The sequence below is a fragment of the Leucoraja erinacea genome, chromosome 2 (genome assembly GCF_028641065.1).
Source record: "Leucoraja erinacea ecotype New England chromosome 2, Leri_hhj_1, whole genome shotgun sequence".
Classification (NCBI taxonomy): Eukaryota; Metazoa; Chordata; class Chondrichthyes; order Rajiformes; family Rajidae; genus Leucoraja; species Leucoraja erinaceus.
Window position 1 is genome coordinate 85,191,889 of NC_073378.1, and position 21,752 is coordinate 85,213,640.

General features: G+C 40.7%; 1 protein-coding gene and 2 long non-coding RNA genes across 5 annotated transcripts in view; 1 reads left to right on the forward strand and 2 right to left on the reverse strand.

Moving 5' to 3' along the window:
• Positions 1 to 3,466, reverse strand: part of LOC129711968 (uncharacterized) — a 35,377-nt gene extending 31,911 nt beyond the window's left edge. Inside the window, exon 1 of the long non-coding RNA XR_008725976.1 lies at positions 2,909 to 3,466. This is a non-coding gene — a long non-coding RNA (uncharacterized LOC129711968). The remainder of the gene's footprint in view (positions 1 to 2,908) is intronic.
• LOC129711966 (uncharacterized) lies at positions 58 to 8,208 on the forward strand. The gene is made up of 3 exons (XR_008725972.1): positions 58 to 213; positions 4,099 to 4,199; positions 4,810 to 8,208. It is a non-coding gene; the product is annotated as an uncharacterized LOC129711966 (long non-coding RNA).
• A 2,231-nt stretch (positions 8,209 to 10,439) lies between these two features.
• Positions 10,440 to 21,752, reverse strand: part of cpvl (carboxypeptidase vitellogenic like) — a 90,689-nt gene continuing 79,376 nt past the window's right edge. For all 3 annotated transcript variants that reach the window (XM_055660018.1, XM_055660027.1, XM_055660009.1), the window contains one exon: positions 10,440 to 12,027. In XM_055660018.1, coding sequence (XP_055515993.1) covers positions 11,926 to 12,027 — 102 coding nt within the window. In that variant the 3' untranslated portion in view covers positions 10,440 to 11,925. The remainder of the gene's footprint in view (positions 12,028 to 21,752) is intronic.

A 21,752-nucleotide genomic window follows, 5' to 3' on the forward strand; every position in this document is an offset into this window, starting at 1 on the left:
AGTAGTATAATATCGAGATAAACTGTCCAGGACACTTTCACTGCCAGTGGCTTCAAGGAATCTGCAAACACACAGCAGCGTGCTTCAGTTAGAATGAAACACGTGATTCTCATTAAAATATGTTTTCTTCAAAAACTTACCCAACCGTTTGAAAGGAGTGAAGACCTTTATTTCCTCTGATCCATTGTTCCGATTTTGGATGGAACCCAGACAGTAAGTTTAATTCAAACATTTGCACACTCCTTTCTTGATATTTTTACAAGTACTACAATGCTCCAATCAAAGTTAATACTGTTCTAGTTACAGGTATAGAACCATAATAAGTAAGCATTTATAATCACTTGTACATTACAATCTCCAGTGGGATAATTTGCAAATAAATGATGACACTTTCAATTTTCATGTTAAACTGAATGTGCAAACCACTAATGGAAATAAAATGAAAGCCATTATAAAGGGTTAAACGTCAATGCAATAAATTAGTAAAATAAGGTTAAGGAAAGTTCTCCAACTAATAATAAACAGAACTATCCTTAAGCGTAGATTAGCTAGATTTACCTGCTTTTCATAAATCCACTGCATACTCCAGCCAAAATGTCTCCCCCCCCATCCCCCCATATTCACATTTGCACTGCTTTCATAGTTTACTATTACTATAAACATTCTCCAAGAAAGTTATTGCATTGCATTTACTAGTGCCTTGGTGCATGTTTATGAAGAAGTCTATCTGTAAGCTTTTGCTGGCAAATGCATCCCTCCGGATGTTCGAATTCAATGTTAATGAACTGGCAAGTAGCAGTTAATTACATCCCTGTCATGAATGGTTTGATAGATCTAACAACTGACTTCATTTAGTCTGGGATATGTAGGACGGTCCAAATAGAATTTACGGAAATATTAAACAAAGCATACATATGGATGGTAGTTCCTAATCCAGCCAGGCCATCCGTAAAGACACTTTCAGACATATGGATATTTGTGTCGCTATTTTACAGATTATGGATTACATGATAACATGCTGGATATAATTGTCTTATATTATGCAGAATCAAATGCTTAAAGTTATTAGGTACTCATTAGCTCAGACTTGAACATTATCTGAATTTTTTGGAAATTATAAATTAGTAATTTAACTGGAATAACAATATGAATCCTGTGATATCATTGTGCTATACTGTCAATCAAGGACATTCAATGAAGGGCCTTTGTAATGAGTTACTTGGTGAATATGAACACTTGCCAAAATATCAATATTGAATAGACATTTTGCATTACTGCATAGTGCTGAGCATTTAAGATCATGCCTGCTCTCTAAGAGTTAACAGCTGCAAACACAGATTGACTATTGGGGTGGAGCTACAAAAAGCAAGAACTGAGAATGCATTTGCTTCTTGCAAGAAGGTTTAAAGGGACAGTCCATTGAGCTAGTCAAGGATATATTAATTTGAGCCTTGAATACGTTTCTCAACCAGTTAACTTGATATATACACCATGCTTGTTGTAGTTAGTGATTGCATTTCATACGCAGGGGACAAGAATATACATTTAACCAGATGGTGTATTACGCACACTCTAAAACAAGTGCACATGCACGTGCCCATCCATAAGCACAGAGATGCTGCCGTCCAACCTCATTTGAACTCCTTAGCATCACCGGAGTTTTTAAAGTACTTCTTCACTTTTAAAATACAGGAAACAACAATAACTTGTAAGAATATATTTAAGGCAGCAAAAATGCCCGAAAGTAATTGGCAGGAGTGACACCAGATAACATTTGAGACACCAAGCTACATAAAGAGAGAGGAGGGCAAGGAACAACAATCTGATGAAAGACGTTACATTTGAGAAGTATCTTAAAAGGGAGAAAAAGTGAAATATGCTTGAGGAAAATGCAGGCTATTGGAAAAGTTGTAGCCAAGGCTAGCAATGGAGGAGTGATTAAAATTATGATACTCAAAAAAGCCCAATTTGTGAGAGTGGAGATATCTTGGAGAGCTCTACGAGGTTAAGAGATGGAGAGTTGCAGAATTTGAAGCAAGAATGATATTTGATGCAGAATTCGAAGCGAGAATAGGCAATGCGCAAAGTTTCATCTTTGCATAGTCTAGATCTACAACTGCAAAGCAAAAAAAATAGTAATTATATTCTCGTTAATTTTCCCTCATAGTTTAATGTATTACAGCATCCAGAAGCTCACAGTTGGATATAAAAGTTCATCAAAGGCATAAAAACGGCAACCAATACGAAGGGCCACAGACTATAACAAAGGAGCAACAGTTCACTTAAAAATGAGCGCAGTTTTAAATGATAAACTAAACTCAAGAATGTCATTTAAATAGAAACAGATTACAATTAATGATCTGAGAGGAAGAAGTGAGCTACAGACTGGGGAAAATACATCTAATGTAATTGTATGAACTTAGGTCAAGAGTATGAAACATCTTTCATCAGGAGTGAGATGCTGACATTTGAATGAAAAAACTTGGGAGATTAAATAAAAATGACTAAATAAAACTGAACTAAAACTGAGAAATTTAGTCCTGGGGCAATGAATTGAGGTTCAGTTGCACCAAGGTTAAAGAATCATCAGACTGAACGATTCACGGTTGCGAAATATGAAAGAGTATGATGGTTTACAAACTAGTAATACCATTCCTGGGACAGTATCCTCCAGCATTGCAGCTATCTGTTAGACAGCATAGTCTGATACTGTGGCGATAAAGAGATTACATTTGAAAATGAGTAAGTAACAACAGCAGTGAGTTAAATGAAAACAGGTGAGGGAAAAAGGGATATTGAAGTCAGCACTGAGCAAACATGAAACTATATGGGGTTCTTTGTCCAGCAAAGAAAGCTATTGTTTTTGAGCTGAGACTCTTAAGGAAACAGGTATCAAATCAAAACTTACCGTTAGAATGCTTGTACAGACAAGCTCACCCCTCTCAGAGGGAGTAGTAGAATTACCAGCAAAACATAGCGAGAGAGGTTTGCCTCTCTGAGGGTGGAGTTTCAATACCAGCAGTCCAGAGCCAGGGACATTAACCCTTCTTGAACCATAATTGGCAACAGTTGGTTGAGGAAAGGCTTTTCTGGCTCTTGTATATTAAAAAAACCGTCACCAGTCTGTCACAATTCCTATCTGAACAAAAGATCCAACAAGTAACACAAACACAAACACTAATTACTCTAAAAGGAGGTGCTTTAAGCCACAGCTTGACCATAAACAAATAAAAGATGATGCATGTTCCTAAAAACTGTTAGAAGTCAAACCTTGAAGAGAATTGCCTGAAATAGTTGACTGCATTAACAGGAAGATCTTCTAATCCTCGTCTCTCTCCTCATTACCTTTGTACTTATCCTGGAGAGGGAGCGGTATTTTATAGTTAATAGTAACTATGATCCTCAGCCAATTCTCAGATATTTGGCCCAGGGCACCCCACAGAATCAGCTCACAGGATGACTAGCCTCCCAGAGAGACAAAGTAAAATCCAACTTGAAAATGTTTCCCATGTGTGTTAATTGAATCCATAAGATCAGCCAAACAAGATTTCTGAATGGTTTTTAGCTCCTATTTAAATAATATAGCTTGAATGTTATACCTGAATTTGTCTTATAGCAACCTCTGAAACTTAAATGTGCAGTGAGACATAGTGCATAGGAATGGCATGGTATAAAATAGTCATTTTAATCAATGGAGAGTACTAGGCATTAAGACGTAGTTAGTTCATTTTAAAAACAAATTATTATTAAACTACTCTTAAGTGCTTTAAGTATTTTATGTTTTTTTACATTTTGTTTCAGATTTTTTTTTGAATGCTTGTCAATGTCCGGTATCAAAGTGTTTCTGAGCTGCTTCGATGGTAGAATTTATGTTGCTAAAGTGTTGTCATGCAGGACTTTGTCATAAGGTATGGACTGACAACAGAATGTAACCTTCCATATGAGTTAGTGCATAAAGAATGTCTGAACTTTCTTTGAAAGTCAGTGGTGAGCAAAGGAATTCAGCCAATGTTTTACACCATGTATTTAAATATTTATCAATCGTAAGCAACTGGAAAGCAAGGATTGAAATGCCTTTTATTTTTGGATTGTTTTCAGGAATGGTCAGGCCAGGGAGAAAAAACAAAACAATGTTTTCTGGAGTATTTTCCAGTGATGAATGTTTCCTCTTCCACGTGGGATAAATTCAGAAAATGCTGGTAATGTTTAACAGCTCACTGGGTTGGGCAGCATGAGCTGGGAGGGGTGGGGGTTGGGGACATGGTCTCTTGTGGTCAAGGGGAGGGGGTGCTCATTGGCCTGAGGCATCAGTCCTGTTTCTTAGCTGAGTGTTTCCAGCAGTTTTTGTTCTTGTTTTAATTTCCAGCATTTGCAATTATTTTTTTGTTTTGCTTTTCAATCCCTGGCTGGTTCCAATATATTTCCAGTTTTCTCTCTCCAAAATTACTGCCTGATTTGTGTGTTGTCAGCATTCATATCCATTTCAGGCTGCGGTATGTTGTATCTTACACTTTGAGCAGGTCTTTTCCCTCCGCTGCCCATCTCCTTGAAGTTCTGTCAGACACCAGTCTGGGTCATTGGTCTTCCCTTGTCTCCACCTTACCATATACATTGCCTGGAGTAATGCATTGTAACTGCATTTTGTTGTCTCTGTACTGTACACTGACAATGACAATTAAAATTGAATCTGAATCTGAATCTGAATCTGAGCTCTTTGTCTTCTCAACAAATTAAAGAATGTCCATCTTTAAAATGTATCCACAGTTCTCAAAATCATTGACATGGTAATTCTGTTTTTGTTTCTTACAGATGCTGCCTCAACTATTCCCGTTTCCACTGTGTGCAGTTCCCTGCGCTTGTCCTTTATTTGGAATTTAGTTCCTCTGGAATTCCAGAAAGACAACAGCACTCCACCCAAATGCCAATAACATCTTGCTCCACATCGTTATCATCCCACTTCTTCTCCGCTGCCTCAGATATGTCATATTTTTTGTCCAACATCCAGGATTAGATGAGCAGTTTTCATACAATGAAGTATTATGAAATTTGTGGGCGTTTCCCTTGTCTGCCGCCAACAGATCAATTCCAAGTCTAACAGTTCCATTCCTTTCTCTATAGCCACTGTCTGGTGCTGTGATTTAAAGTTATTTGACCCAATCTGAATTTCTAATCCCACATCCTCGCTGTACGAAGTTTAACTCAAGTACTTCGTACAAGCAGTTTTTACCCCACTGCTATAAAAGCACTAAATGTAGCCGCCAAGGAACGCAGGGGCGAGACATACTAAGGGACTGTGGTACACTGTGAAATCGACAGAAGGATGGAGGGTTGGGTGTTTATGCGTGCTATTTTCGTGATATTTATTTTAGTTGTTTATCTTTTAATATTTTATCTTGTATGTATCGTTAGCTTTTAGAAATGTTTGAATGGTGCACTGACTGGCTGACATTTTTTAATTTTGTTGTACATGGTTCATGTTACAATGACAATAAAGAAACTGTTCTATTCTATTCTGTACTGGTGAAATCTAAATCTTCATCCATATCTTTAATTTAAAGTTTTAATTTTTGAATGGGTTCTGGCTCGCCTGGCAACCTCCATTAAGTTGTATTCATCCAAGATCTCCTGGCTGTATTCAACTGATACCATCCACTTTGTCAATGTTGCCGAGTCATATTTGAGTTGCAGGTAGTTGCTGAGTTAGTTAAATACTCATTAGCAATGCTGCTGAGTTAGGTAAATACTCGTCTTTATTAAATCATTCTGGAGACTTTTCCATTTCCTATTCTTGTAATCTGTAACCAAATTCGCTGATTTTCACTGCACCATTGATAATGATAGCTTTAAGATGTCTTCACTAAACCTTTCCAACTCTCTTTTCTCCTTTTAAATATTCCTTCAAACTTTATAGGCAGTTTGCTTCAATGCAAGTTAGCATTAACTGGGGTATAAAGGAGTTTTTTTATAATTAAAGTCAGAGTCATAGAGCTATGCAGCGTGGAGCCTGATTCACGGTAAGGTGGAGACCTGAGGAACCTGCAGGTCCCACCAGCCAACATTTGGCCCATGTCCCTCGAAACCTTTCCTATCTGTGTATCTGTCCCAATGTCTTTTACATTTTGTATTGCCTCAACTACCTTATCTGTATACTACCACCACCCCCACTTACCATATTTCATCACTCACGATGTGAAAAAGTTGCCCGTCAGGTGTGAAAAAGTTATCCCTATTGATTCCCCTACTCTGGGTAAAAGATTCTGTGTATTTACCCTATCTATTCCCCCCCATGACCTTATACACCTCTATATCACCCCATGACCTTATGCACCTCTGCACTCCAAGGAATAGTGTCCTCCCCTGCCTATCCTCTCCCATAAGCTCAGGAAACATCCTAGTAAATCTTTTCTGCATTCTTAGAGCTTAACAATAGCAGGATGACCAAAACTGAATATTCCAAATGTGGCTTCACCAACACCTTGTACAGTTCTAACATAACATCCCAACTTCTATACTCAATATCCTGATTAATGAAGGCCAAAGCACTGCAAGCCTACTTGACCACAATATCTACTGACTGACCATTGGTGATGCATCCTAGTTTGCAAGTGATGTGTGGTCAGATGCAAGCCTGGGCGATCTCATATGGAGGACAGGCTGTTGTAGACAACGACAAACTGCCTTAGGGGCTTCAACTCGGATTTTCGTGAGGTTTACCCCAGGAGCCTTTTCCATGACTGGATATGGCCACAAGGCAGTGGAGGTTTTAAATCAGAGTTTTCCCTCTCCTAGATGGACTGCCTTCCCAGGCTGACAAGCCCCATCTGCCTATCTAGGGACTTATAATAGATGTTTTCTGGTCCTTTGACACTTTTATGCTTCGTTGGGATAGCAGCCAGCATTACTAAGGACCATTCATATTCTGGCCATTCTCTCTTCTCCCCTCTCTCATGGGACAGAAGATACAGAAGCTTGAACGCACGCACCACCAGATTCAGTTAAAGCTTCTTCCCTGCAGTTATCAGACTCTTGAATGGACGCCTCATATATCCTTCCCCGTAAACAGATTCACCCAATCGACCTGCAAGTTTCTGTTAATGACTCCAAAATTGGCCTTGCCCTCAATATCGGACATTAACTATTATTATTTTCATAGCTATCTTCAATCTCCCGAACATCCTCTAATTCATGCTGTCTAGCGGGAGGACTATAAAACAGTCAATGTAAAAAAGACAAAGTGCTGAAGTAACTTAGTAGGTCCAGCAGCATCTCTGGAAATATAAAAGTTAATATAAACATCTACCACAGTTTCTACCTATCAATGCAATCATTCCCTTCCTATTTTTAATTTCTACCCATTTAGCCTCACTGGACAATCCCATGAGAATATCCTCTCGAAACCCTGTAATTATGTCCTCCCTGATCAAAAAGGCAACCTTATCTTACCTGCATGCTTGTAGCATATTTATCCAATAATACTGAGCTGCCAGACAGAAACATAGCCAAGTTTCTGTTATGGCTATAATATCCCAGTCTCCCGAGTCAATCAAAGGTGTGAGTTCAACCGCCTTGCCTGGTAAGCCTCCAGCATTAAAATGTAATGTGTTTTAAATACCATCACTTTCCTCTCTCTTTATTGTGCACCTGCCTACCTCACTGCCAATGGTGCTCTCTTTGATTACAGTATTTGCCCACAACCTCTTGTCCATCTCCCTTTTGCTCTGGGACACCTTTGTCCCAGAAGAGATCCCACTGATCCAAACATTTTAATCTCTCCCCACTGCACCAACACGTCAACCACACATTCACCTGGTCTATCCTTTCATTCCAGTCCTCACCAGCACGTGGCACTGGGAGCAACCCAGAGATTACCATCCCAACGTTGTGCTTTTAATTCTCTTTCCTAATTCCTTATATTTACTCCACAGGACCTCGTCCCCTTTCCAACCTATGTGATTTGTATTGATGTGCACAATGATCTATGGCTGCCCACTATCTCCTTGAAAATGTTCTCGAGCTGCCCCGAGACATCCCACAGCAGGGAGACAACCTATTTACATCCATATAACCTCCCGTTTGTCTCCCTAACTATAGCATCACCCATCACTATCGTCCATATCTCACATCAACCTACCCTGCTGTTCTTGTGCCAGACCTGGTGCCACAGACCTGATTGCTGCTACTTTTGCGTGCAGAGTCATCCCCCTACAACAGTATTGAAAAGGGTTTAAGTGTTTTCACTGGACAGGCGCAGGAGATTCTTGCGCTCTCTGTCTAATCCCTATACCCTTCCTGGTGGTCACCCATGTACGTTTTGTCTGCACCTTGGGTGTGGCCACCTCATAACAAATCCTATCTTTGACACTTTCATTCTCCTGTGGTCATCCAGCCACAGCTCCAGTTCAGGGATGGATGGATAATGTTTGTTACCGTCACATAGGGTTTACTTTACTTTAAAATTTTGAGATACAGCGCAGAAAGAGGCCCTTCAGCCCAGAGTCCGCGCTGACCATCGATCACCCCGTCCACTGGTGCTATCCTACACACTAGGGACAATTTACAGAAACCTATTGATCTGCACGTCTTTGGGGTGTGAGAGGAAACCGAAGCATCCGGAGAAAACACACATAGTCACAGGGAGAACGTACAAACTCTGTACAGACAGCACCTGTAGTTATGATTGAGCCTAAGTCTCTGCTGCTGTAAGGCAGCAACTCCACTGCTATGCCACTGTGCAGACTGGGTTTTGTGTGCTGATTGGATTTTGTGTGCTACTGCACAAGAGCTCTTTCAGTATAGATGGATGAATTAAAGCATAGAGTTCAAGGCAGAGTGGACCTGGACTTGGGAGATAATAGCATGTTTAGGGGATGCAAGACACTGAAGATGATGGAATCTGGAGCAAAAAAAACTGCTGCAGGAACTCAGCAGCATCTGTGGAAGCAAAGCATTTCAGATTGTGACCTTGCTTCAGAGGTGGCATTGTAGAGAGAAGATAGCCAGTATACAGAGAGGAGAGGAAGGAGTGTGAGTGTCTGGTACGTGGAACCGGGTGAGGTGGGAGATGGAGCCAGAAAGGAGGTGTAATAGAAATTGGAGATGGCATTGTAATTCAGAAGCAGAGGGAATTTCTTTTCAGAACGGTCACAATTGCAGATTTTTTTTTTAAATTGCGTGATGGTGGACAAAAAAATACTTCAGCGACTGCAAGAAGAGAAAAGTTAGAGAAATATCAGAGTTTGACATGGGTAGGATTCTCTTGCAGGATGTTTGGTCCCTGAATCTCACATGTCTCAATTTCATGGAAGAGAATCACATTTGAAATTGGAGGTAAAGATCATGAAGGCAGAGATGGGTTAGATTAGATTAGATTAGATTCGTTTATTGTCATTCAGACCTTTCGGTCTGAACGAAATTTTGTTTCCCTGCAGTCATACATATAATTAAAAAATGACAAAAACACACAATCAACACAAATTTAACATCCACCACAGTGAGTTCACCAAACACCTCCTCACGGTGGTGGAAGGCAAAATCTTAAAGTCTCTGTCTCTTCCCTCTTTGTTCTCCCTCTGCGCCGAGACGACGGTTCAAACTCGCTGCCGCCGCCACAGCTTCGGGGCCGAGTCGGGTCTCCGCTGCCGCTGCTGCCGCCGCCACAACTCCGGGGCCGAGTCGGGTCTCCGCTGCCGCCGTCACGGTTCTGGGGCCGAGCCGGGTCTCCGTTGCTGCTGCCGCTGCCGCCGCAGCTCCGGGGCCGTGTCGGGTCTCCGCTGCCGCTGCTGTCGCCACAGCACCGAGGCTGCCAGCTCCGCCATTAGGCCTCGGCACAGATGGGGACGGGGAATACGACAGAAAAAAAAGTCGCATCCCCCGAAGGAAGAGACCAAAATATGTTTCTCCCACCCCACCCACACACATACACAACTTAATAAAACAAAATTAACTAAAACATGACAAGGAACAAAAAGAAAGAAAAAAAACAGACGGGCTGCAGGTGGGCCGCAGCTGTTAAGTCAGCGCTGCCATGTTGAGAGATGGGTAGAAGGTGGGTTGCTGGAACAAGAAGAATGAGGGGTTTACTGTATCCCAGAACACTGAGCAATTTTGGCATCGCAAGGGTTAAAGAGACTGACTTTTAAATGAGGAGCTCTCTCCAAGGAAAAAACATTATTCTGTACACTTAAAAAAACCCACTTCATTGTGAATTTGTAATTAGTTTACTCAAAGTCAACTTAATTTTTATTCCCAATGAGGAAACACTCATTGACATTTTTAACACATCTGGCACAAGAGGTTGTTCATACTCGACACATGGGAATAGGAAGTGACTACAGGTTATACAGGGCCCTCCATAATGTTTGGGACAAAGACCCATCATTTATTTATTTGTCTTTGTACTCCACAATTTGAGATTTGTAATAGTAAAAAATCACATGTGGTTAAAGTGCAGATTGACAGATTTTAACAAAGGCCATTTTTATTCATTTTGGTTTCACCATGCAAAAATTACAGCAGTGTTTATACATAGTCCCCCCATTTCAGGGCACTATAATATTTGGGACACATGGCTTCACAGGTATTTGTAATTGTGCGGGTGTGTTTAAATGCCTCCTTAATGCAGGTATAAGGGAGCTCTCAGCACCTAGTCTTTCCTCCAGTCTTTCCATCATCTTTGGAAACTTTTATTGCTGTTTATCAACATGAGGACCAACATTGTGCCAATAAAAGTCAAAGAAGCCATTATGAGACTGAGAAACAAGAATAAAACTGTTAGAGACATCAGCCAAACCTTAGGCTTACCAAAATCAACTGTTTGGAACATCATTAAGAAGAAAGAGAGCACTGGTGAGCTTATTAATCACAAAGGGACTGGCAGGCCAAGGTAGACCTCCACAGCTGATGACAGAAGAATTTTCTCTATAATAAAGATAAATCACTAAACACCTGTCTGACAAATCAGAAACACTCTTCAGTAGTCGGGTGTGGATTTGTCAATGACCACTGTCCGCAGAAGACTTCAAGAACAGAAATACAGAGGCTACGCTGCAATATGCAAACCATTGGTTAGCCGCAAAAATAGGATGGCCAGGTTACAGTTTGCCAAGAAGTACTTAAAAGAGCAACCACAGTTCTGGAAAAGGGTCTTGTGGACAGATGAGATGACGATCAACTTGTATCAGAGTGATGGCAAGTGCAAAGTATGGAGGTGAGATGAAACTACCCAAGATCCAAAGCATACCACCTCATCTGTGAAACACGGTGGTGGGAGTGTTATGGCCTAGGCATGTATGGCTGCTGAAGGTACTAGCTCACTTATCTTCATTGATGATACAACTGCTGATGGTAGTAGCATAATGAATTCTGAAGTGTATAGATGCATCCTATCTGCTCCAGATCCCACACATACCTCTAAAGCAACCAAGGAGTTTTTCAAAGCTACAAAATGGTCAATTTTTGAGTGGCCAAATCAATCACCCAATCTGAACCTAACTGAGCATGACTTTTATATGCTGAAGAAAAAGCTGAAGGGGACTAGCACCCAAAATAAGCATAAGCTAAAGATGACTGTAATACAGGCCTGGCAGAGCATCACCAGACAAGAAACCCAGCAACTGGTGATGTCCATGAATTGCAGACTTCAAGCAGTCATTGCATGCAAAGGGTATGCAACAAAATACTAAACATGACTACAGGGTACTTTCATTTACATGACATTGCAGTGTCCCAAACATTATGGTGCCCTGAAATGGGGGGACTATGTCCACAAAATAAAGCAATTATCTTTCCATTCACATCTTCCATGCCTTGACAAATGGTTAAGAAAGCTTTCATTACATTGCACAACAATGTTTTTGTTCTTTATTATCTCATTAACATACAATCCCTTCCACCCGCTGCCCCACAGAATTCATTCCACCACAGAGATCAAAAGAAAAATCCTGTTTTGGAGATGAAGCGGTCAATCATGTCAAAGGCTCTTTCAGGTTGATCATATGGCAATATGTGTCCTCCACCTCGAATAATTACCTTGAACAGAAATAATAAAATCCATCTTATTACAATGATAGCAGCAATAAACTATTTGCCGTTATTGAAAATCAACGCTTCCTGAATATTATGCAGTTCCCAGCAACAATTTTACATATTGTACTGTTTATCTCTTGTCAAGAATCATTGCAGTCATCTTGTTGGAAGACGTTTTGTAGAGGAATAGATATCATAATCATTTATGAAATAATTCTTCACTCTTTCCTCATGAATAACCACTGTGTATTTTATTTCACAATTCTTCATGCCATAGAGCATTACTCAATTTCAGCTTTGATTGCTAAAGGCAACAAAAGAGATAAGCATGAGACTTTTCCCCTCTCCACTTTGCAATACAGTTCACTTCTGATCTGTGGGGTAAGAAGGGGCTTAATATTTCCCAATAGTAGCAGATGAAAATGGCAGACTGAAATCAATTAAAGAGATCTAGTATCTGGTAGACGTTCAAGGACTTATGCAATCCCCCATATCCTGTAACACTTGCATTATTAACTCTAATAGGAGATCAGGCAAAAGGCTTCAAAAGTTTCAACCAGTAATTTAGTACGGTGGTTTGCATTGCAATGCCATTAATTTTATTTATGAGTTCCAAAGGTGCTGGGCACTGTGTGATGGTATATTTACCAACACACTACAATGAGTGAACTTGCACCCATAGCATAGAAATTATAGTTGGCCATCTACCTGGCATTGGAAGAGAGACTCCATTATTTCCAATGGAAGGAACAATTGCAAGGGAGCAAAGCAATTTACATTTTATAATTAACCTGGATTTAAATACTTCTAATCCTTTAAAACAGTGTTTTTGTTTATGTTAGAAATGTAATTTAAAACTTATGTTTCTTATTTAATTAATTTTCAATTGTATTAAATTTCAGAAAAATTCAGTGCTTGTAGATTCTTTGATGGATTTGACAGCCTACTAAGCGGGGTTCTGCTGAGCCAGTTATTAAGGTTCTTCAGTTCTTTCACAAATTTAGACTCCAACTTCTGTACAAGGACCCACCGTAAAGGACCAGGCATACTTGGAAGTGCAATATGACAGCAGAAGATTCACAAAAAGTAATTTAACACTTACCAAAAAACACTTAAATTGCTGTAACAGTGTGTGAGGCAACATCTCCAGAGGGCTAGCGTACCAATGAGTTTATCATAAGTTTATAGCATAGGAACAGAATTACGCCATTTAGCCCACCAAGCCTACTCCACCATTCAATTATGGTTGATCTATCTTTCCTTCAACCCCATTCTCCTGCCTTTTCCCAATATCCTTAGTATTCAAGAACCTGTCAATTCAGTTTTTAAAATACCGAATGACTTTGTACGTTTTATTTTGCAAACGAGCATCAACAGTTCCTTGTGTCTACTTAATACTTGCCTCATAGGTCACGTATCACTGACAGCGAGTTTAGTCTCAATGACAAATTTCATGGATCCATTTTAAAATGCAGAAACTGCAACAGCTTGAATTAAAGCTTCTGTGCCCATCAGATATATTTTAAATGATTTTGTTTTGTGACTGCAAGAATATACCAGCTGACAACAGCGTATGATTGAACATTTTCCTCTGTTAATTAATTTAAATTGCGAAACGTTGCAGAGGAATTTATTTATACAAATCAACTGGAAACACAGTGTACATGCAATTCTTGAATGGAAAAGAAACGTTTTGATTAAAAGTGAATGCATCTGGATTCCAAAGAACAGTTGTCTCCGGCAGAACAAGAAGTCTGAAATGTTTGGCTGCTGTGCGTTGCCAGTGAACATTTTATAATAAGGGGCACTGCTTCTTATTGTAACTGATCCTCATTTCAGCACTATTTCGGGAGAATATAGAAACCATGTGCGAGTTTGTGATATAATAGCATCGTTAGTGACATTATGTGCCCTTGACAGTTGTTAAAATTTGAATTGTTTAAAAAAGAAATAACATCCATCTTACAAAATATGCACACTGACTTTGTGCTCCATTTCTATTCTCTGAGTGTCTCACAGGAGCACAGGCAAGATTGGCCAGATTGTTAGAAAACTTATTTGATTAATCAGACAGAGTTATTATATCAGTTCAAATTAGAATTTGCACTATCCCTTCCCTAGAAAGCAGTTTAAACGTACACAAACACGAACATTATTATCTTTTTCTTCAATGTACATGCTCCTAGTGCATTGGGTACTACGTAGGACATAAAACAGAACAGTACAGGCCTTTCTGCCCACAATGTCTGTGCTGAACATGATGTCAAAGACTAACTCTTATCTAAAATTAATAAATAGGGAGTTTTTATCCAGGTAAAGATAAAATTACAACTCTAAAGAAGAAATTAAGCCTATGGAGCAAAATAAATAAAAATTAAAAAGTGTTAAAAAAAAAAGGCAAAGAGGCCAATAATAGGACATCAGTGTTTCAGGAATCCAAGATTTGTACCGGAAGACAGTTTCTTGGACTGTTCTGAAACCTCATAGCATCACTCTGAACCTTAACTGCAGCTTCCAGCTCAAAATTAAAGCTGAGACATTCGCCAACAGAGCTCCAGAATTTGCACAAATCCCTGCATAATGTTAGTGCTGGAATCCTCCAACCGCCCTGACAGTGTACGCTGGCATTCTGACACGCCTGGCAATGTGCCATGATTTTCCCAATGGCTGCCCCCCCCCCCCCCCCCCCCCCCCCCCCCCCCCCCCCCAGTATGCTTCTGCATCAATATCTACAGCCGAGTCCCCTGCAGTGAACGTGTGCAAGATCTTGGTGAACTGGCATCTGTTCAAGTTGTTTCCCTGACCTGGCTGCAGTCCAGTGATCGCAGGTCCTTTCTCTAATCTTTAAACAAAACATATATCTGAATTTCTAAGCTGATGGCTGATTATGTCCCTAGACTACCAGCCAGAACTCTGTGCTATAGATTCTGGAATAAAAGTTCAAATCCCATCATGACAGATGAAGAATTTAAATTCAAGTAAATAAGTAAATCTGGCATTTAAAAAATCTAGACTCGGTGACTGTAACTATGAAACTATCAAATTAATGTAAAAAAACCCCATATGATCCACGTATACATGGGGAAGGAAATCCGATACCCTTGTTTGGTCACCATTCCACCATTTGCAACCTTTTGGCTTTTCACTATCTCCACCCTTTCTTCCCCCATCTGACTCACCTTCCAGTCACCCCCTCCTCTCTTGGATCCACTTATCACTTGCCAGTTCTTGCCTCATCCCTCCCCTCACCTCATTCTATCACTCATCTCACCTCTACTGCATCAGTCTGAAAGGGGGTCCTGATCCGAAATAGGGGTCCTGATCCATTTCCCTCCACAGATGGTACCTGACCTGCTGAGTTCCTCCAGCAGTTTTTCTTTAACCTTTGCCTGGTCACCTATGTGTAATGTTGGAGCCACTAATGTGTTTGACTTTTACCTGCCTTCTCAGGGGGCTGTTTGGAATAGGCTGTAAATGCTTATATGGCTAGTGATGTTGACATCCTCTAAATGGGTTACAATAAACATACTCTCTTCTGTCTGCACAATCACCACTGGGCCAAGTTGCTGGTTGCATTTATAGTGGTCAGGGTGTCAGAGGCATGAGGGAAAGCAGACAATGTACATTTAAGCCATCAGCGGCTTGTGATGCAAAAGGTTGTGGGATGAGAGGGAAGTGAGCTAGGTTTAGGCTTAGACTAATCTTCGATAGTTTCTGTCTCTGCTGGTCAAGGACTCTATAATGACAGTTCTGATGATGGGGCAACATACTTTATTGCATTGGGGTAATGTGGTGCAGTCATGCATGACCTTTGCCAGCTTCTGCTACCTCCGTTTATGCACCACACAGAATACATAGAACACAGAATAATACAGCTCAGGAACAGGCCACTCAGCCCACAATATCTATGCCGAGCTAAAGTAATCTCCTCATCCTGTATGGGATACATATCTCTCCATTCCCTTCTCATCCATGTGCCTGTCTAACAGCCTCTTTAATGCCACTGTCATATCTGAATCCAAAGCATGTTCCAGGCATCCACCATCCTGTGTAAACTAAACTTGCCCTGTTCATCTTTAATCTTTCCCCTTCTAAACACTAAAGCTGTGCCTTCCAGTGTTTGTATTTCAGCCCTTGGAAATGTTCAGAATGTCTATGCAATCCTCCGATTCTTCAGACAGAAAAAAATCAATCACATTTCCTTATAGCTAATACCCATTAATCCAGGCAGCCTTCTTCCCGTAATGAAGCAACCAAAACTGTACGCAGTGCTCCAAATGAGGCCTAACTTAAGTTTTATTAAGCTGCAACATGACTCTATCCTGATACTAGACTAAGTGTAGTCACACAGAGGGCGGCGTGGGTGTGTGTGGGGGGGGGGGGGGGGGGGGGGGGGGGGGGGGGTGTGGGGGAGGGGGGGGGGGGTGTAGGGAAGGGGGAGGGGTGTAGGGAGGGGGAGGGGGGGGAGTAAGGGAGGGGGGTGTGGGGGAGAGAGGGGTGTAGATGGAGGGGGGGGGAAGGGGTTTGTGGGAGGGGGTGCGTCTGCTCACCCGCACTCTAGCTTTCGGCCTCACACAGCAGATCCCGGTCCCACCCGGGCTTCACCCAGAGGCTTTCGGTTCAACACAGCAGCTTCCGACTGGTCGCCGGAGAAGCAGCCCGCGAGCCACTGACTCCCCGCGAGCTGCTAAACGCACTGCGCCCCTTCAGCTTTTTATTCTCTTCACTGCATAATTGACAGCAGGTTCCGGAAGGGGAGATTTTTACGATTTTTAAACCTTCATAACTTTAGTTCAATTTTACCGATCGGAACAAAACTTATTTGACTTGCAGCAGAGGAGAATCGCGAGTAAGGTGGCGAAAAATCGTAGTGCTATGGGGGATCGTTTTTGCGCAAATTTAATTACAATGCAGATCAGAAGTGGCCAAGATGAGAGTTTTAGTAATAGTATAGACAGATATCCAGACCAATGAAGGCAACATTACTTTATGCTTTCTTTATCACTCTATCCACTTGTGTTCCACTTTCAGGGAGTCATGCACTTGGGTCCCAAGATCCCTCTGCATATCAATGCTGTTAAGCATTTTACCATTAACTGCATTCTTTCCCCTTACATTTGACCTCCCAAAGTGCAACTCCTCACACTTGTTCAGATTAAACTCCATCTGCTATTTCTTCACCCATATCTTTAAATGGCCCATATCCTTTGTATAGTTTGACTTACAGAGCATAAGAACCGAGTTTGATCATGACTACGGATCCCTTCTGTATGGAGTTTGTATGTTCTCCTCATGACCGCGTGAATTTTCACCAAGATCTTAGGTTTCCTCCCACACTACAAAGATGTACGTTTGTAGGTTAATTGGCTTGGTATAAAAGTAAATTATCCCTAGTGTGTGTCAGATAGTGTTGGTGTGCGGGGATCGCTGGTCAGTGCAGACTCGGTGGGCCGAAAGGCCTATTTCCGTACTGTATCTCCAAGTTAAGCTGAACAGAGGTTCCAGCACAGATCCCTGTGGAACTCCACTGGTCACAGATCTCTAACCATCTCTGCCTTCCATGGGTAAGCTAACTCTGAATCCTAACTACCAAGTCATTATGGACCCCATGCATCTCAATCTTTTGGATCAGAATATGGGCCAATTTGTTTCCTGGATGTGATTGTCATAGCTGAACAGCTGGAAGTGCAGGTTGTGAAATGCTGCTGGCTACCTTGTAGCAGTTGCTAGTGTTCAAGAATGTAGTGCATCATGTGTACGCTAGGTATAAGTATCGAGTGACAGAAATTGTTGCTGGGTGAGTAAAGAGGCAATGATGAACTGATTCCACTGTTACACATAGTGAGATATTACATTCCACTAAACTTGACTGTGCACAAAGTCACTGAACTTCATGCCGCATTGCATTTAGGTCTTCAGCATTTTATTCCTGTCAGAGATCACTTCATAAAGCCTCTGCCAAACACCTGAACACATTTCCTTTACAATGTCTATCATTCTTCTCCTCCACCAAGACCTCCAGAGCAGCACTTGTACAACTGCCAAGCCTGCTTTCTCGCATGGTCAGTTTATTTCCAGAATGGGTGGCATGATTTGCTGCACCTGCAGTCATCACCACCAACCCCACCATTTAAAGAGTGAGATTTAAAGAGTACAGGGGGGTTTAACAACTGCTGGGCCTCTTGCTGTGGGAACAAGCCAAAGCATTTAGCTTCTGGCATTGGCAACATGGACATCACTAGAATGAGCAGCAACAAGTTGATGCACTGGATTGAATGAACTTGGCTAATCATGCATCTGACGAAGGGTCTCGACCCGATACATCACCCATTCCTTCTCTGCAGAGATGCTGCCTGCCCCGCTGAGTTATTCCAACTTTGTGTCTACCACAATCCACTTACCTACTTTGATCCTTAGTTTGTAAACTAACCTTTGAAAAAGAACATTCCTATTTCAACATCCTTGAATATCCTTTAAATATTGATGCAAAGCTGACATTGAAATAATATAATGAGCCAATGATAAATGAAGTAGTAATCAAAATGCAAAAATAACACAGCATTGTAAACCTCAAATTAAAATCAGAGATTGATGAAAAAGTGCAACAGGTCAAGGCAGGATTTGAGGTGAAGGAAAGAGTTAATGTTTCAGGTTAATGACCTGACATCAGAACTAACTGAATCATTAACTCAGTTTCTCTCTTCAAAGATCCTGCATAATCTGAGCATATCTGACATTCATATTTTGAATATGAAATATAGCACAGATTACAACTAAAAATTCCTCCTTTTTAAAAATAAGTGAACCAAGATGAAACAAATGAGGTTGGACTACAAACTTGCAGGAAATCTTTCCTACCCTCAATTTCTTCATTTGAGCAGCATGTAGAAGTTAAAGGACTGACTGCTTCAGTGGAGGAGAGATCCATTCTGTGTTTATATGTGCACATTTTCCTAACAGGATTCTATTTACATGCAGAATGTACATCTGGTGACCCCAAGGAAAATTCCACTCAAGAGTAAACTACTAATTCATCAAACCATTTCCTTCATTTCACACAAGATTATGGAGTTCTATTCAAGTGGACAAACAACAACACACCAAAACAATAACAAGATTTCAGCGGGTTTCATGTAGCACAATATCTAGCAGCTGCATCCCTTTCATTGGCACTCATTCTCATCTGAAGGAAAATAAAAATGAATCATTTAATCAGCCAACTTCTTCATTATGCTTTCATAAAGAATATTCACCTCTCTTTCCTATTCTTCCCTCTATTTAATGCAACTGGATCATGTTAAGGATCAGGATAACTTTACCCAATGGTTACCTATGCAACATATTATCTGGTAGGTGTTTGCAAGCACTTTAATACCCGACTTCACTGTTCACTTCAAATGTACTGAATGGAAAATTTGACAAAATTGTTCATTGTTCTCATATACATTTTGGAGGAACCATTTGAACAACATTTTGAATTCAATAAAATGAATTGAATTGAGCTCCTGGAACACAAAGATTTAGACAGCCAGGGACCAACTCTAACTAAAAGGTAAGATCTAAAGTCTGAATTTATGAAAATCTATCTGTATGGAGTTTAATTAATTTAATTGCACTCTTTTATAATGTGAATAAATTCATTCATTCATTCACTTACTTCATTCATTCATGAAATTGAGGGCCTAAACTATATGTATCCACAAGACAGTCAATTAATCATTGTCACTAATGCCAGCCTGTTGTAGAGTAATAAGTCTTTAACAGCTAATCTCGGAGCTGCTTGCGAAAACTTACCGGGAAAAAGTGCTCCGACCGCGGGGTCTAGGCACTCGCGGTAAAGTGAAGCCGCGGTCTCAATTAATAAGCGTCCGATTCGCGAATGCGGAGCCGTGGATCATCTCCGCGGGCGGGGGGGGGGGGGGGGGGGGGGGGGGGGATGCTGTACATAGTGCCGTCTGTAGTGGTCGTTTTCAGACCCCGACAACGGGAAAAAAAAAACGGAGGGATATCTGACTATTTCTCACTGCAATGGAAGCCTATAAATAGCGATTGATATCCCTCCGTTTTTCTCCCGTTGTCGGGGTCTGAAACGACCGCTATAGACAGCACTATATATAGCAATGTTACAAAATTTTGAGATTTAAAAAATCAAGTCCGTAATTTATCCCATCTGATAAAGCATAAAAAGAAGTTTAATTTGACACCTAATTCACTTTCGTATCTCAAGTATTTAAAAGGTTATGGCCATTTTCATACTCAGAAATTAGCATCTTGTTCCCTATTGATTTTCTATGGACATAACAAAAAAGCTGTGATCGTGTGCTGTCAAAAGGCCATAACCTTCTTAAAAATTAAGAGAACTGAATAAAATTTTCAGTTATCGTAGATTGAACTATTCTGAAACAAACATAAAATAATCTAACTTGGATGACCTGAAATTAAAGCATATAATTAGTTAGTCACCCAAGTGTGGCTAATTTCAAACTTCAATTACTAGATCTAAACATCTATCCATTTCTTAATAAATGATTAACGTTTTTAAATAGCCCGTGTCCAAATAATATTCATAAATAATTCACAATAAAACATGATTTTAAAATCTCATTTGCATTAATTTATAGGCCAAATGGAAGGAGTCTAGTGTTCAATTGCAGTAAATTAAAGTCCATTTTAAATCAGCTTTCTAGTGGGTTCCTATGAATGCGCTGGTTTAGAACGTTCACATTGCAGTGGATTTGTGCCTCAAATGCCCAGAAAAATACTGCGGGATATAAAGAGCCCAAAATGAACTACTCGCTATAGAAAACTTTATATACAGGGTTCTTAAAAGCCCCTTTTAATATAAAAATAAGGTACATACCTTTAATTGTTTGCTTTATAAAACCCTGGGGCTGCGAGAGGTCGCGGGTTCAGAGAGTGATTTTTAAACTACTATAACTATTATACAAGGCCATAAAAACTAATAATACCTTTTACGACGGGGTCTTTCAGCGATTTTTCATTAATGATTTACTAGGCTGAACATTTTCGATTGCAACAGCCTAGTAAAAATCGCGTTTTAAACCCGCCCCCTCTAAAGCGCCAAAATCGCGCACACGGGCTGGGGCAGATTCTCAACGACGATTCAGATAGGTTTTGCAACATACCTACTATATACAGCCTCCCCCGACCCCCCCCCCCCCCCTCCTCCCCCCCTCCACCCTACTGTGCTGGAAATGTCTTCAGAGTGAAAATTGACTATGTTTGATAACAGAATGCAATCAAATGTGTTTTAAATCACAATGTTATTATTTGTTTTAATCCATAACATAGAAACATAGAAAATAGGTGCAGGAGTAGGCCATTCGGCCCTTCGAGCCTGCACCGCCATTCAATATGATCATGGCTGATCATCCAACTCAGTATCCTGTACCTGCCTTCTCTCCATACCCCCTGATCCCTTTAGCCACAAGGGCCACATCTAACTCCCTCTTAAACATACCCAATGAACTGGCCTCAACTACCTTCTGTGGCAGAGAATTCCAGAGATTCCAGAAAATGTTTTTCTCATCTCGGTCCTAAAAGATTTCCCCCTTATCCTTAAACTGTGACCCCTTGTTCTGGACTTCCCCAACATTGGGAACAATCTCCCTGCATCTAGCATGTCCAACACCTTAAGATGGATTCATTAAATTGTTGAGACGTGAAACATTAAAATCGCAGTGTTCGATTGTCACTGCTACCGTTGA